We start from the raw sequence: 17,305 nt of genomic DNA, 5'->3' as shown, positions 1-17,305 counted from the left end.
CCTGGAAGAGCCAGGATGGAATCCTGAGTAACCTGAAATGAGAAAGGTGTCCCTTCCCATGGCAGGGGTTTGGAATGAGATGATCTTCAAGGTCCCTTCCAACCCAAACCATTTTATGATTCTATGAAGAGTTTCTGACTGAAGAAGGAAAATTCTGAAAATGGCCTGTTAAGAAAACTGTTCTGTGGAAATGACTTGATTAATGTGCTAATATCAATGAAATATATATATATATATATATATATATATTTTTTTTTTTTTTAAACTTTCAAATGATTCAGGCATGTTTGTGTTGTTGCAAAATTGGCAGCTTCTGTGGTATCTGAATGTTCTGAATGGCCACATGGTCAAAATCTTGAAACTCCAGTGCGTAATAAAATGTCATTCCCTTCACCAGCAGCTCTGCGTAAGCAAGGCCTATTTTTTTTCTCATCGCTGTAGTATATTTTAAGAAAATATGATGGTTAATTGAAAATAGATATTTTTTCCATATGGCCTGGAACAAAGTTTTGGATAAACAGAAGACTGAACCGTCTGGAAACAACAGATGGCAGTGTTTTAAAGACGAAGAGATGAAAGCTTGGATAACCAGTGCTGAATGTCAGCAGGGACAGGATGGAGGCAGCACACTTACATCTGGGAATTCAGCTCTGCCATATTTCTGTGGGACAGACGTGGTCCAAGGAGAACCTTTTTTTTTAAATGAAAAGGAGGAAAGTGAGCTACCTGTCATACTTCAGCAGCCAGACACAAGGTCTCCTGGTATTTAATTTCAATAGTATCAATCAGGGCCATAAATAACGTCCCTGGAGCAACTGGCAGATGAAGAAGGGTTTATGCCACCAGTGCAAAAAGCTTAACCTGTTTCTCTTATCTATTTACTTAAAATCCTGGGAGTACCATTCTAAAGAGGACAGAGATGGGAAATGGAAAAAGGACATAAAAAGCTTTGAATGCATCTGGTAACTGTGGTATGTAAGAAACCAAATGAAATAAATAAACCAATAAATAACCTACCCCATCCCTCTAGAGGTACCACATTTTCCTCTGACTGCTTACCATGTGATATCACATATCTGCCATGCATTTAGTCACGATTAAAAGGCCTATTTCTGAAAGCTGAGAGGGATGTAGATTCATTTTTTATCACTCATGGCAAAGGGAGAGTTTTTCCTAATTTCTGTAGCAAGCTGTGTTAATATTGAAAGGACATCCCAAGCTAGCACAAGGACTGGCTTGGATAATACTTCCTTCCCACACTGCAATGCTCAGCACCATTTCTGAATCTTTTTTTTTTTTTTTTTGTGGGGAATACACAACACATTACAGAGAAACTTTTAAGGCAGAGAAGGAAACAATCAACCTTTAGTATTTCTCTCTGATAACCCTGTATTTAGATGTACAGATGGAATAATTCTACAAATTGTGCTGTCCCCCAGGGCCACTTACAACAGCCCTGCCAGCCCACCTGCAAACACCCAGTACTGCTGAGCAGGTAACACTCTCCAAATCCTTCCCTCAGATGCACTGACATCGGGATTCCAGGAATAACATAAGGCAGATATGCAAAGGGGAAGGGAAGAGAAACTCCAGTGTGCCCTTTTTTGCCTCCTTCATCTCAGTAATGCAGGATAGCTCTGCTTCTGCCTCAGCTGGGAAAGGCTGAACACAAATTATCCTTTGAGCCTCGTCTGCCTTGGCAGAGACAGAAACAAAGCTCTCACGTTAGCAGTATTTTATTGCTATTTTATTATTTGGACTTCATCTCCAGTATGTTTTGGGGTTTTGGGGGGGGGGGGGGGGGTTTGTTGTTTGTTTGTTTGTTTGTTTGTTTGTTTGTTTGTTTGTTTTTTAATGCATGTGGTTTTGGGGGATTACAGTGGGTTTATGACAACTTTAGTTCATATGTTGCTGATACAGGCTCCCAAAGCTCCTCCCAGCTTCATGTAGCTTTGAGTCTGGGAATAACACAAACCAGGGACACACACAAGCACATACTAAAAAAAAAAAAAAAAAAAATCCTTCCTGAACAGTGTTGGGAAATTCAGGTTTAACGTTTCTAGCAAATTGTACTGTGGGTAGAGGCAAATTCTGTGTTTTAATACAAACTTGTGTACAAATATTGTATCAGAGCATCTTCTGCATTTAATGCTCACCAAGTGCTACAACAGGAATTTAAATCTCACCTTTTGCATGTTGTTTTGTCTTGTTTCCAGAGCTGGAGCTGTCTGTCAGAGCTCCCTGAAGTTTCCCTAGGTTTTACACAGGAAGGGAGCAGGAGCAGTTGTGGAGTGTGCCTCAGCAGTGACAGCATGGGATCTGGAATTTCTTATTGGACCTTGAAGGGTTTGCTCTCACCTCTGCTTTGGTGATTTGTGCCGGAGGCTGAGAGGGCAGAGCAGGTGGCCACTCAAAGGGGGATGTCTGGTCTCCATATCCAAACATTCTCCATGTGCTGAGAACCCACGTGTAGCTGCTGGAATGAAAACCCAGCAGGCATTAGGAAACCCTTAGCAGCAGCACTGCAAGGGCAGAGGATCCCCTGGGCTGCCCGGATGGTTTGACCGTGACTAATAGATTTTCCCGGGATCAGGTTAGAGATGTTAATTGTATCTCTGTTTAAAAGGAACAGAAAAATCCCCCAGCAAGTGCAGATTTCTTGCCAGTAGAGCTGAAACATCTAAAATTTTCACCAGGAATCAAAGAGAAGTTTCCTCTTTCAAACAGGTGAAATTAGCCCCTTGGAGTCAAAGGAGTCACACCACCAACAAAGGAAGTCAATTATAGGATAAGGTAGGACCCAAACATCAGGATTTGGAGGGTAATGCTGCTCAAATGACACACAGGCTTTGCTTGAGCATCCTTTATCCACTAATTGTGTAATTCATTCAAAAGAACAACCAGATTGGTTTCATCTGTCGCATATTGTATGGGCCAAATCCCAGGAAAATATTTCCCTTGGCTCATCCCAAGAAAAACATTCACACACGCTGTTTATTTTGATATTTTCAAATACTACTTTTATCTTATGTTTTAGCTAGATATTCCTTTAAACTTGCTCTTCTAATTCCTTGTCCCTTTGGTATCTCCTAATTAGACCTGGTGACTAATTCAAAAGGAATTATTTATTTAACAAATCCCATCCTTTCCCATCACAAAGCATCTGCAAGCAAAACACTTTTTTTTTTTCCGAGTTGGTGTTAATTAAAAATTATTTACAGACATTCAGAGCAGAATTCTTTGCCCTTGTGCTTCTTTGAGGTACACCATCTCTGCAAGGATGTGCTGTGCAGGGCAGTGATGCCTGAGTGGCTGACATGGGCAATTCTGTGACAGCTTGGAATGGAAAATGTTTAAGTCCAGACACAGATTCTCTGCAAATAGAGACTAATTACCAGTGCCAGACATCTCTCTACACTTCGTTCCCTCACTGTTGTGCTTCCCCAGTCCCAGGCAGAGGTCCTGGTCCTGTACAGCTTGGAAAGGGCTCTGTGTGGTTGTTTGTCCATGTGGTTGCCTGAGCAGTGGCAGGGGACAGCTGTGAAATGCTGTGTGAGCACAGCCTCCTGCTCTCTGGATCCCTTTCTTCCCTGGGCCCGGCTCTCATCACTCCCATCTCTTCTCCTCTTATTGGAGGGAGAGAAAGTGGAGAGGAGAGCTGGGTTTGCCCCTTCATGTCAGGTGCCCACCCTCCTCCTCCCCCTGGGGTGTATGAGTGTTGTGTACCTGCACACACACCTGGAGCGTGGGCTGTCAGGTGGGGACATCCCTGTCTCTTTCCTCTGGCTGCCCTGTACCCCCTGCTCCAGACACACAGCTCAGCTCCCCCTCTGCTCATGGCTGAGCTGCTGCAGGACCACAGCAGACCTGCAGTGAACATCTGAGAAAAGGCTTCTTTTGTTGAGCCAATCCTTTTGAACACAAAAAGGGAGAATTAATGGGTAGAAAAGCTAGTAGGTTTTTTTGGGGGTTTTGGGTTTTTTTTTTATCATAATAAAGAGAAACTAGGGAACCATACAAACCTGCTGGGGTTACATGCAACAGGAAGAACCACTGCAGTCCATAATGCACCACAGGTACAGATGCTCCCATGCCAAAGCTGCTGCAAGGCTGACGTGACATTACAAACCACGGCTGGGAACCCTAAAAAGCTGAGGCTGCCCCAGAAACATATCACAGAAAGGAGGGGAATAAAAGAATAGTCACCTATATGGATTTGCTGCTGGCCCTGGGATGGGAACTTCAGCACAGGAACCACCTATACCTTCCACATCCCAGGTTGTTCAGAGCCCCATCCAACCTGGCCTTGGACACTTCCAGGGATGGGGCAGCCACACCTTCTCTGGGAAACTTGTGCCAGGGCCTCCCCACCCTCAGATGGAACAATTCTTTCCTGACTTCTAATCTAACCCTCCTCTCTGTCAGCCATTCCCCCTGGTGCTGTCACTCCAGGCCCTTGTCAAGAGTCTCCCTCCCTCTTTCCTGGAGGGTCCCTTCAGGCATTGGAAGACATCAGTTTTGCCCCATCAGGGGGCTGGGATGAGATGATCTTTAAGGTCCCTTCCTACCTGACCCATTCCATGAATCCATGATTCCCACGATGTGTGTGCCCCACCTGAATCACTGATCAAAGCCTGCCCAGCCACTGCTTCAAGGCAGCCTTGCAGGCAAGTTCGAGCACCAGCATTTCATCCCAGTCAGGTCCCACACAGAGTAAAACACAGACACGCAGTCTCTGTCAAAAATGCCTTTTAAAAAGCAGGCAGTTTTAAAGGAGTTTAGTGTCTTTGCAATAATTTTCTTGGGGGTTGGGGTTTTTTTCCTATATGATTTTTAAAGGAAATTGACCACATATTTTCAGAATAGCTTGGTCAGCCCTATTTTGGCAAAGAAAGTCAGGAAATCACAGAGAGATGAAGCTGGGAGGCGAAGCCAAGCAGACTATTGCTGTCAAAAAACTCCTGTGGAAATTGCCTGTAAAATACCTGCCAGTGGGAGTGACCACACAGGGCTTGGAGACAGTCCCACTGGGCTGAGCATCAGCTTTGGGAGTTAGGGAAGAAGCAAGAAGAAAAATATCTGACTTCCCCTGAGGCTGGAAGTGTGAGCAGAGGAAGGAGCCATGCTCCCAGATGTTCCCTTTTCCCTTCAGCTGGGTGTCACAGATTTCCTGGGACGATGACGGGATGCAGACATCGCGGATGTTGCTGCTCGTCTGCCGGAGGCTTCTGTGATAAATAGGTCCGGTGAAAAAAAAAAAATAATCACTGATTTCAGCATGACCTCTTCTCATTCATTTCCACCAAAACAAGGGGAGTCTTGTTTTGGTGGTGGGTTTTTCTGTGTTTTTTTGAAGATGTTAACTTGGGTGGAAAGGAAAAAAAAAAATTAAAAAGTCATTTCATCCGAAATTAAGAGCTTGGCCTTATTTTGGCTCCTGAGGTGCTGTGGTGTCCCCCAGAAGCTGGGGCTCAGCTGGCTTGTGGCTGTGAAAGGCACGTGATCCCTGCCATGGCACACAAACTGCTGATAAACAATACAACATGCAGCACATGCAGAGTCAGAGGAGACAGGCAGTGAGAAATAAGAGGCTGGAGATCATATGGGAGATGTAAAGCTTGCGTCTTTTAATACTTCTTCACAGCATTAGCTTTTGCTGAAGGATTAAGCTGCCCTAATCTCCACTAAAGCCAAGAGAATAACAAGCCAGTTATAATTAATCTATTTTCTTGTCTTTGGAGAAAATCCCAAGTTATTTTTCTTCAGCTACTAAGCCAATTCCGAGGAAAAACTTCTGTCAGTGTCAGTTACGTGAGGAGTGCTCCTGACTGAACTTGAAGCCATGGAGTAGCTTTCAGAGTGCTTTCTCCTCTGATGCTCTGAGGCTTGTTCTGTGGATGCATGTGTAATTCACGTCCTGCCCCATGAACACTTTGGATGTGATGATTATAAAACTCTTTTCCACCCTAAATGACTCTATGTCTCCATACCCACCTCCTCTGATGGAGCACCCTGGGTATGAGGCATTGCTTTCCTTCTGCTTTCTTGCTCCATCTACTGGAACCAGTTCTATATGTCATTGGAATGAACAAAACATGTCAGGAGTATATTTATTTATTCTTGTCAGAAAAAAAAAAAAAAAGACAGAAAAAAGAAACTCCTTAATCCAGTCTTTACTGTTGATTTATTTTAGTTTTATAGCTAAATCCACATTTTGTAAACTAAATCTTCCCTTTTTTCAGGCTCTTAATCAGTCCTGGCAGTAAGAATACTATTCTAGCTCTAAATATCCTCATAGGGCTGTGTCCTTACTGACCTACTGTGTTTTCAAACTCTTATGAAAATATGTTGTCAAATCTCAAAAGATTAGATGTAGCGAAACAACAACAAAAACAAGTCAAAACCCTCTTCCAGCATCAACAGGGGCTGTTTTGTTAAATTTAGATGAGATTTGAATTGTATAAGTCATTTATAGCTGTCTTGTTAAAAATAATGATCATTTGAAAAAAAGCTTTGTAACAGATGGAAGAGAAACTAAAAAACTAAATGCCAGAAGAAAGCTTAAACCACACCTCTAAGACTGAATGGAAGATTATTGTCATGTTTGTTTGTCCCTTATTTAAAGTGGCTACTGGAAAAGCTCTGGGGAAATAACCCTCTTAAGAATTAGCTCATGAGGAGAGGGCTCTCTGTTTTAGTGCTGGGTAGAAAATGTTAGAAGACCTCTGTGTATTTGTGCAAGCTTTTTGCCTGGATTTCTGCTGACTTTTCTGCTTAAAGTGCATCAGAGAAGTCAGGACTCAGTCCAGAAATGGACTTTACCTTGTGGGGCAGATTCTGGTAGGGCTGTGATTTCTTCCTGTTATTTCTTCCTGTAATTTCCCTTTAGGCAGGGAACAGTTTCCTCCAGCAAAGAATGAGGCTGTGGACTGGCAGATGACACTGGGAGGCTCTGATACACCAGCAAAAAATTGTGCAGAGCCCCTCATTATCCTCCCAGCTTCATGGAGCTCCTCTCCTTGCCCCATTTCCACCTTTGGACCTAGCTTCCTTCTGGTTCTAGGCACAATTTTCACTGTCTTTCCCAAAAATGCATGGTCCAATTGGAGGGCAGCAGTAGCCTTTCTGAGCTGATGGATCACATTTCTTCCCTGTTAATTGCATCCCTGAACTCACAGGGAGCCTGCTACAAGGTTTGATATCTGTGATATAAACTGCACGGATTTAACCAGATGGTGGATCAATATTCCTTATCTATTCAAATTCAAAGATGATAGCTTTCAAAAGTGACTCAAAGTTGTGTCTGCCTTAAGTCCTTCCCGCATGGAAGAAGCTCAGTTCTGAAAATCAAGTTCACTAAAGTCAGCCCTAACACCAGGATGAATGCAGACAAAATCAGCCAGTCAGTTTTGGAGGGTGATCCCATCTTTGGAAAATGCAGAGTCAAATCCCAAACTGCTGACAGTGCACATTTGCCACAGTGGGGCTCACTGAAGGCCACAGCAATGGAAGTTTGCTGGGGATGCACATTTTTCCACTGCTATCACAATTTCTTTACATAACTGGTTAAAAGCAGCACACAGAATTGCATAGAGGGGAAAAAAAAAAAAAAAAGGCTTTCAGTATCCCCTGCTCAAAGGGATACTGAAGCCAAAAGAAAGACTTCCACTGATTTTCAATCTGCCTCGCCTCAGGTGGCTGCATTAGAGACACATATAGTCCTTTGATAGTAATCATTTTGCTCATGAAAGCTGTGTCTGTGGAACCACGAGTGGCTTGGAAACAGTGTGAGTAGAGGAGTTGTCTTTAGTGAGAGTCCTAAGAATCAAGAAAAATCAAGCCTCAGGATTGTGTCAAGAAGCAACTGAAAATACACATAAATAAAAATATTTCATTAGATCATTATGCACAAATAAAGAGTATTATCAGCCTGTCTCAGGAGTTATTATGGAATCTGGTTGATTTTAACAATTCCACTGGGGGTGGGAAAGAGGCAGCAAGGCACCCTGTTAATTAATGCAGCCATTAATAATTGAATAGTCAATTAATAATTGAATACATTTGCAGATGATGGGTAAAGGGTGGGAACTGCAGGGAATATTCAGAATTTTGGTAGTACTGAGGGATTTAGGACAGATTAAAACACATTTAGGAAAAAGCTCATGCAGACCTTTCCTTGAAAGAGATACATGTGGTGCATTTAGACTCTGTACTCGGTTTTTTGCTAAAAGTATTCTTCAGCCTCCATTGTCTGTGGGCCTTTCAGATGAACCGTGGACTGATGGCCCTTGCAAGATATGAACTGGGAGTTCAGGTGTAAATCCTCTCTCTACCTTTCAGTGCAATTCTACTGTATCTGAAATTTTATGTTCCTGGACACACAAGACATCCTACCCAGTACAAGGTGTGTAGGAATTTACCTACCAAGAACAGCTCACAAACAAAACTGGTTTATATTTTCTTTTCAAAAGCAAAATAATTAGACCAGACGGGGAACAGAGAGACCATCTGTGGTTAATTAAAGGGTGAGACTGCAGAGCAGCAACAGATGTTATATTGCAGTAGTCAGAGTTTATTGCCAACAGTGGTGAATATTGTGCATGGTGGACTGGGTATTTCCAGACAATTATTTAACAGGCAGACTTCCACAGAGGTCACCCTTTTCTTCTTGGAAAAAGAAAGGGTTTGAGTGTCATGAATGTTGGAGTTGCAGGAAAGGTGTAGATAGCAAAGTTTTCTATATCCTGAAATGAGGACTGAAAAGCCAGTGACACCCATTACAAAAAAAGGTATCTAGGGCTGATGATTAAAAAAGTGGGCAGGTCTGCATGAAGAAGACATGACAGAAAAGGCCAACATTCCCACACCTTCACTCAGTTCTTGAAAGCCCCCTTTAAAACTAAGGATAAGCACAGTGAGAGGGTTCACGTGGCTGTGTGGATCAGACAGATCCTCTAACCAATGACATTTGAGCATGGAGTGACTCTGGAGCAGGGAGCTCCTTCTATCTGGGTCCATTTCTTCTCCTGAATAACTCCTGAAAGCTGTTTGACTCTAACCCGCACCACCAGTTCAAGGGAGAAGTTGTGGTAAATGGAGCAGCAAAATCCATGGAGTTTCTGCTGGACAGAAGGTGAACACACCTCACATTGCCTGACCCGACAGGGTCACATCCAGCTGGAGCTGGTAAGGCTTTATAAGAGCCATTCCATTCCTCTCTTTTGTTGTTCCCTATTTGCACTGTTCTGATTAGATGTGCAGGTTCAAATGTTCCTATTGATGAGGCTCCATGGATCCTAGAGTGTGGATCTGGGGGTTTGGGACTAGGTGTAGGGCCCGGCACAGTGTTACCTACTCATGCACACAGACATGCTGATTTTCATTTGTTTTCTTGTTTAATTAGGGTTTTCCCTTTATATCTGGAGTGGTCCAAAATGGCTATGAAATTCTGCACTAAGTTTCTACGCAATTCCTTCTCCACTTACTTTTTTTCCCCTTTCCCCTGCAGAGATTTTAGCTGGTTTTCGCTGCTAAAGCAAGGAGTGACAATAGCCCACAGGTTTTGTTACCTCTGTGCCTCTACTTGCATCCCTATTCCCTTGGTCCCCATGGAGAGGTCTCCATGCTTGTCTCTTGGAACAGCCATTCTCTGCTTCTGAGGCACAACTTATGGCAAGGGGGAGCTCTGTGGGTAGACTTACAATTGTCCCACTGATAAAAAGGGGGCAGATAAAGGCTGGCTTTGTCCAAAAAAGATAAGCTGGAAACTGAGAATAACAGAATACCTGATCAGTGATCTACAATTACAGCAGCTGATGGGAAGCAGTGTCGGGAGAATCCAGAGGCTGCCATAGAAATGCAACAAAGGGTGCAATCCTCAGGGAGGGCACCTGAGTCAGGGACCGAACATGCAGGAATCCTCAGTGAATGGAACTCTCAGGTTTAAGGGGGAAACAGCAAACGTATCAGAGATAAAGATAATTGAGCTGTCTGTCCTTTTTGTGGTATCAGGGGAGATCCCATCTGGACATCAGCCGGGATTGCCGTCGTGCCTCTTTCCCAGCCTGGTTTGGGTGAAATATATAAACCTCAGGAGAACCTGCAGAGCACCAGTATACACCTGCTGGCTTCTCTAGTTCCTTGTGCTAGGAAATCTAGAAAAACTTTATCATTTTTGGACCATGGCAAGCATTTAGTTGCTTGTTATGGAAATCCTGTGTAACAACAGCCTAATGCACTCAACTTTGGAATAACATTTTTCTGACTACTTTGGAGTGACTCACAGTTTTTAAAAAGGTATTTCCTGGGTGGAGGGAGGATGTACAAAATGTACCAAATGGTGCTATTTTAAGGAAACCCTTAATTCTGAATGTATTTCATCAAACCAGACACTGGCAAAGAGGGTGCCGTGCAACCTGCGTGCAATCCCTTTCTAAACCCATTTCTGCACACCCTCCCACTTTCCCAGAAAAAAAGAGAGGAAGAATTATGACAAACAAGATTGATATTTCTACTGTTTAGAAACATATTTTCTCCCCATCAGAGGTTGTTTGGAGTGAAGAGAATTGATTGAATTTCAAAAAACTTAGAGTTGCTTAGAGTTGCAAAGAACAAACACAAATACTTCCAAAGCCCCTACAGTTTCAAATCCCAAGATCCATCAGCAGAGCATCCTCTTGGTGTAAAAGAGGGAATAGATGTTATTAATATTGATTATCTTAGTACATTAGACCATGGAATCCCCAAAAGGGCTTTGTTGGCCTTTTGAAAGTAAAATGAGACTATTTGTTTTCAAGGAGAAACTGTTCCCTCATTTAAGTGTTGAACTTAGAGGGGGGAAATCAAAGGTTATGTCTCAGCTCTGTCACAGATTTCCGTGACGGAGCCAAAGTCTTAAAAAAGCAAACAAATAAACAAACAAAAAAAATTCAATCACCTAACAAAACAAAACAAAACAAAACAAAACAAAACAAAACAATGAGTTTTGACCGGGAAAAAGAGGAAAACATTTGAGAGGACTGACTTTTTTCAATAAAGTTAAACATTTGCAATTTTTAGTTCAAACAATGTTATCTTTTCAAATTCTATTTCTATATAGAAAGAATAAATAACCCAAAAGCAAATTTTAAAAATGAAACTCCGAACTTTTTTTTTTTTCATTTTAGCCCACCCTGAAACAGTTTTCCCATTCTGATGTGCCTTAGTTTGGGCACTGAATGAAAAAAAGAAATTATTTTTGCATCTCCCAATATGTTGCCAGAAGTTGCCACAGAAAAAAATCTTTTCATGTAAGACATTAGTAAAATCTTAGGCTTCAGTAATATATAAAATTAGATTATTATGTAAAAGAGCAATCCTGAATAGAATGCCTGAAACTGAAGTACTTCTTTTGGTTTGCATTTTTTATGGTTTTAAAAGTATTGTTGAGAAGACAAAATAAGCAGGAAACCTTTTGTCCAGACTCTAAATTTCAAGCTGGGTTAGAGAAAGAATCTAGAGGAAAAGAAACAGATTTTTTAAGAAAGTTTAATTTTCATTCATGACAGAATAAATTTATTCCTTAAATGCTTGTAGGTGAAAGCTTGTTAGTGAATATGTTTATCTTCCAATAAAATGCAGTTCTGCAAAATATTTTATTTTACAGTAAATCACAACAGCAGCAATTTTTGTTACTTTACGTGCAGTGTACATGGAGATGCCACATGATTTACAGGGCTTGATTCCACTCTCACTCCTCAGCTTTGCACTGGTGGTTCAGTGGCGTGATTCCTCTTGACACTGGCTGAATTCCAAGTCTAAGGGAGAGGAGAATCAAACATGCAAAGTTTGGTTTTTAGTTTTTTGTTCAGGACAATAAGTGCCAAGAAGCTTCCCTGGTTCTGGCAGCTTCAGCCATGCTGATGGTTTCCCTGCTCACCAGCACGTGCATTCCAGCTCCTGCCAAGCAAAGCACAATATATCCTAGTTGCAAGCGTCCAGTGATTTAAATTCTTTCTGTTCCCACATCTCCCAGAGCCCTGAGTGCCCTCCAGAGGTTGCACCTTGTGGCAGGATAGGTTAGGAAGGCACAAAGACTCCTTGAGACTCCACATGTTTGGAAACCCTCCACTGGCAGCTACAGCCAATGAGACCATGAGGTGTGTGCGCTTCTCCATGGTCAGTCCTTCTCCAAGGTCAGTCCTTTTCCAAGATCAGTCCTTCCCCATGGTCAGTCCTTCCCCACAATCAGTCCAACCTTCCCAAGGATAGAGACTAAAGCAGGAGTGTCCCCATGCCCCACCAGGCATCTGCAGGAGGAGGGATGGTTACTAGGAGAATTCCTGCCAGGAGAATTCCTTCATGGCTCCCCAACTCACATCCATCAACACCACAAGAACCAGCTACAGCCCCAGTATAGCCCTTATCTCACACTGATGAAATCTGGAAATTGCCCAGAGGGCATTTAAATTGTAACAGAGACTCTCATATCTGGAGATTCTAAGGAAGCAAAAGAGCCTTCCTGTCCTTTGTCTCTCCCTCCCTTGTTGCAGGTTCAGAATCACATCACGCAGTCAGCAGAAGTAAGCACAGGCTGTTCCCTCCCCTCAGGAGTCACACCACGGTGTGCTGTGAGCTGAAGGAAGTGAAGCTGCCCTTGGGGCTGCGGTGACACTGGGAGAAGCTGGCAGCCCTGGTCCTTTTGCTCTTGGTCCCACTCCTGTGTTTCCGCTTGTCACGTGCAATAAAGCTTTCGATCAGCTTCAGCTTCTCATGCTCTTCCTTCAGGAAGAAGTCAACAAGCACCGTCTTCTCCTTTTTGATCTGTTCACTGATGTCCTTGGGGATGTCAGGGATCATCCAGTCAACTAGAACACTGAGGAACATCACCAAGTTCTGCAAGCACAGCAAGAGACATGAAGCAAGCATGAAAAATCAAAAATACTCACACTGGAGCAAAACCAAACCTTTGTTATAGCTATGAGACAGATGTCAAACACATTTTGCTGGTGGTGTGTGGTAGTAAGCAGTTGATTAATGTTTTATTTCAAGAAACAGTTCAGGTTTGTGCACAGCTACTCCTAAGTGTAGAGGCTGAATTAAACAAAGAGTGCTTCAGTTTGGTTTGAAATAGGAAAGGACATGGAATCATCAAATAATCCATGGCCTTAGTAGCTAACCTAACATTACTCTTTACAGGCATCCAAAGGTGCCCCATGCTCAATATCCAATTTCTTGATACTGAGTTCAGAATCCATTAATATAAGGACATCCTCCAATACCATCAAAAATCCTACAACACAAGGCAAAAATACCTGTGTGTTTCCAATGTGGCTTAAGCAAACAGCAGACAACCTTCATGGCCATTCTGTCCTCAAATCCTTCTGTCTACTGACAATCAGGATTGTTTTTATACAACCACAGTGTGCAGGCCAAAACCCCAAGCCTCATGTGTCAAGGTGATTACAGGGGGTGCTCCTAACATCAAGCAGGAAGCAGACTGGACAAAAAGTTTTGCTTGCTTGTGAAATCTACAGATAAGCAATGCTTTGAGGGGTTGTATTGCCATGATAATGCTTTGAGAAGTGCTGTGTTGTGTAATGCCTGGAAATGTGTGAGAACTGTTGGCTGACAGGGCTGCTAGCATGAACTCTCTGTCCACATCCCAGACAACGGAGCTCATTAACCAGGGAATGTTCTCTGGCAGGGCAGGAAGAGGGTTTGAAGCCCAGCAGAACCACTTGCTTTCAACTGATTTGCAGCCAGTGGTGGAAAATTACTGAAGGTACAGCAAAGAAGCAGAAGAGGGCAATGCAAACCAGGCAAGATTCACGGAAACATTTGGGAAGACTTGGCAGGTAAGGACAAAAGAAAGACACATTTGAAAAAGAGGGATGGGCTCAATTTGGCTGGGGAAGGACCTCAGATCATGGAGGAGAGCAGAAGGAAGCCATTTGAAAGGCAAGCCATGATAGCAAATCCCTTGCTAATGAAATCCTCACACTGGAGACTATTTACTGATCTCAATTCAAGAAAATAGCAAAAAACCTGGGAGGATTTATTACTTCTATTTATTTCTTGCTTTGGATAAAGAACAGCAGTTAACAAGCCTACACAGCATTTATGTGATTTTTACAAGTGGTGCCTCTGAGAGTATGAAAGTTGACAGAGTCCACTTTTACCTTCAAAAGTCTGGGGTATTTTGAAGATCACTGCTGAGGCCAAGGGCTAAAGAAAGCTCTGCGTCTTGCCTTCCATGTCTATTGAACATGGGCTGCTTTGGAACATGCGTTTGGATCCATTTATGATGATATTGCTGTGACTGAGAGTGAAGCAACTCAGCAGACTTACCTGAAATAAAATCACAAAAGCCAAGCGAGCAGATAAGACCGCCCAGTACTGCTTAGAAAGTTCATACTGGTGTGGGGACCAAGGTGGCTCTCTGTAGTCTTTGAACCTGGAGATGGAGACAGCTCAGTTATCACAGTTCCAGCATCAGTTGCTGTGATTAACATGATTTTCCAATCACAAACCCTAAAGAATCAAATCCTCCAGATGTTCTTACTTCAACCCTTATTATGAAATACAACTTCAGAATTAGAGCTGGACTACCTCTGCTGAATTTAACACACTTAGTCTGGTTTTCACTGTTGTAACCAAAATCAGAACATTGTTTTAACATTGGAAATGTCCGGATTTTAGAGTATTGACAGAAGTCCCCTTTATTTTCTTAATGTAAATTGACACCAATGTACAGGGAATAAAATGCTGAAGTGAAAGCAGAGAGATAGCCCAAGGCATTTTCAGATTGAAGGAGATAAACCTGCATTCATCTCACCTAAAATTTGATTAATTTAGGGAATAATTCAGCCCACATAAAATATGACTCATGCTTTGGTGATCCCTGTCTTTGCATTAACAAAAGGGGGAGCCATGGAAAAGGCACTTCCTAAATTAACTGTCTAGCCTTGGACAGGATAAAACAGAGCCTTAGTGGTTTGGTGTAAAGACTGTTGCTTTTAGTATTATCATCAATCATTTGGAAGTAAACAACGGGCTAATAAAAATCACAGATGCTCCTAAATTGGAAAGTTTTGAATATAGCAGGAAACACAGAAGGCAATAAGAAATGGAGACAGGAAACGCAATGAGAATAATATGGGGAAATGGAAAATAATTAAAAATAAAACACTTGAAGGATCTTTGAAGGGATGGTGTTTGAAAGTCGAAATAGCCTGGAGCTTGCAGTAGCCAGCAAGTTAGCACAAGTTTAAAATATGGCAGCAGGACAGTGTATGAGTTGTGGGTGTTTCAACAAGAGTCACAATGGTGCTGGGGGGAAATTACCTTTCCTCTGAACAGCCCAGGTAAATCCACACCTGGAATGCTGCATTCAGCCATTCAGCTGTGCAGATTCCAGAGGTGGGAGGAAAAAAGAAAGAAAGAAAAAAAAAATAAAAAAAAGGAATCCAAAGAAAAAGATAGCAACAAATTGAAGGCAGTTCAGGAGAACAGTACAAGAGTTGAGGAGGCTGACTCATCGGGAAGATTAAAGAGCAGCACATGTATTGCTCCACTTTGGAAAGTAACAGCCACAGTTGGACATGATAACCATGCGCAAATTGTGCCCTTAGGACTAAAAGGGATAATTTAGTGCTGTTCCCAGTGTTTGACTAGGAGTAATGGGATGAAATTAAGAAAGGGAAAATCTGTTTTGAATACCACAAAACCCGTCCTGACAGTAAGATTCATTAGACTGTGCAAAAGCCTCCATTGGGGGATAATGGAGAAGGTTCATATATAAAATCTGTCAGCTTCAGTTTGCAGGTGCGCTTGCCAAAATCACCTTCAGGTTCTACCCACATGGTTTTGCATGTTAAATTACACATTTGCAATCCACACATCCCCTACATCCTGCTGCTCCCCACCCCCAAGAAACTGAGTCTGGAATGCTGTATGTGATTCTGTGCTACAGCTTCTGGAGACAGAGGACACGAGGTACAGCCCACAGGGAGCAGAGAACCACTTTAAACTGGGGGCTATTTTAATTTAAGGAAGAACTCCCTGGGCTATGTTAGCCCCTCAACAGTTTTGCTCAGCAGTGAATGCACAGGTCCTTTCTTAGGATTTCTGTGCTGTTTCTACACTGCCAGATCCCACCTCTGGTACTTTTCTGGACATTCTGGACTCCCACATGTTGCTCAAATCTGTAGAGTGCTGCATCAAGGGCCAAAGTCAGTTCCCTTGAACTTAATCTGCTTGAACATCAAAGCCAAGGAAAACCACTGAGTTTCTTGTGGACTTTGCTGATCACTATAAATCAATCCCAGTCTTGAAACAGAGCCCAGGTTCACCTGGAAGGGTCACCAACTGTGGTGGGTTTTCCATTTAATGCATTCTGGACTTCACAAACTATGTAAGTGTTGCAGGACATCAGACCCCTTGGAAATTTCACCTGCTCAGCTGGGAATCACACTGCTTGTGATGCCTGAACCTACACTCAACAGAACACAAGCAAGTGATTTATGGTGAAGGAAAATGTTGCCAGAGCTGTAGATGAGGTAGCTGGACCTCCTCCCCACCACCTTTTAAAATTATTCTCTGTCACATAAGACTGCAAAGGGCCTTTTCTAACCCCTAGATTCTACAGGTAGTTTCTTTTTTACGAAGACCATCTTTTCAGCTCAAGAAGCATTTGGACAATATCCTCAGGTGTGATTTTTGGGGTCTTCTGTGCAGGGTCAGGATTTGATGATCCTTTTGGTTCCCTTCCAACTCAGGATATTCTATGACTCTCTAATTCCCTCACCTTTTCAATGCTTCACTCTTAAAATATTTGATTCAGCAGGTATGGTAGGAGCAGCAACCAAACAGTGCTGCAAAGACTATTGTGTTTCCAAAATAGCTAGCAACTGTAATTCCACTGAAAAAGGACAAGAATATGAAGTGGTCAACGTAGTTGAAGAATAGAGCACGGAAAAGTTATAAGGAAGAATAAAGAATGTGCACTGAAAATAGAGAATTGTAGGGGAAGAGAAACTGGGGGGCGAGAACCCCACAACACTTGGACAAATGTGAACTGAAGCCAGAGCTAAGACAAAGATGTTAATGTATTTCAGAAGTTTATTGTGTGATGGGAAAAAGATATCAAACTATGTATACAGGTGGAACATCAAATCAGTCCAAATAAGCCAATCTGTTTAATTTCCTTCTTCAGCTGTCTTTGAGAAAAAATTGAAGAAAACATCCAGAATCACAGAATCAGCAGTGCAGGAGTATGTAAAAATTAGTCAGGGTAAAAATGTTAGCATCCCCCACTGATTATTAG

The 17,305-nt window shown here is 42.4% G+C and overlaps 1 protein-coding gene across 1 annotated transcript in view; it reads right to left on the bottom strand.

Annotated features, from left to right (window-relative positions):
* Positions 1-12,591: 12,591 nt before the first annotated feature.
* The window catches only part of ANO2 (anoctamin 2), a 147,384-nt gene continuing 142,670 nt past the window's right edge, over positions 12,592-17,305 (bottom strand). The window contains exons 24-25 of the mRNA XM_066184629.1: positions 14,329-14,434; positions 12,592-12,873 (exon numbers count right to left, since the gene is read on the bottom strand). Of these exons, the coding sequence (XP_066040726.1) occupies positions 12,592-12,873; positions 14,329-14,434 (388 nt within the window). The remainder of the gene's footprint in view (positions 12,874-14,328; positions 14,435-17,305) is intronic.

The sequence above is a fragment of the Chamaea fasciata genome, unplaced genomic scaffold (assembly GCF_029207755.1).
Source record: "Chamaea fasciata isolate MVZ Bird 193981 ecotype frontalis unplaced genomic scaffold, bChaFas1.0.hap1 SCAF_5, whole genome shotgun sequence".
Classification (NCBI taxonomy): Eukaryota; Metazoa; Chordata; class Aves; order Passeriformes; family Sylviidae; genus Chamaea; species Chamaea fasciata.
This window is presented reverse-complemented; position numbering and strand designations above follow the sequence as displayed.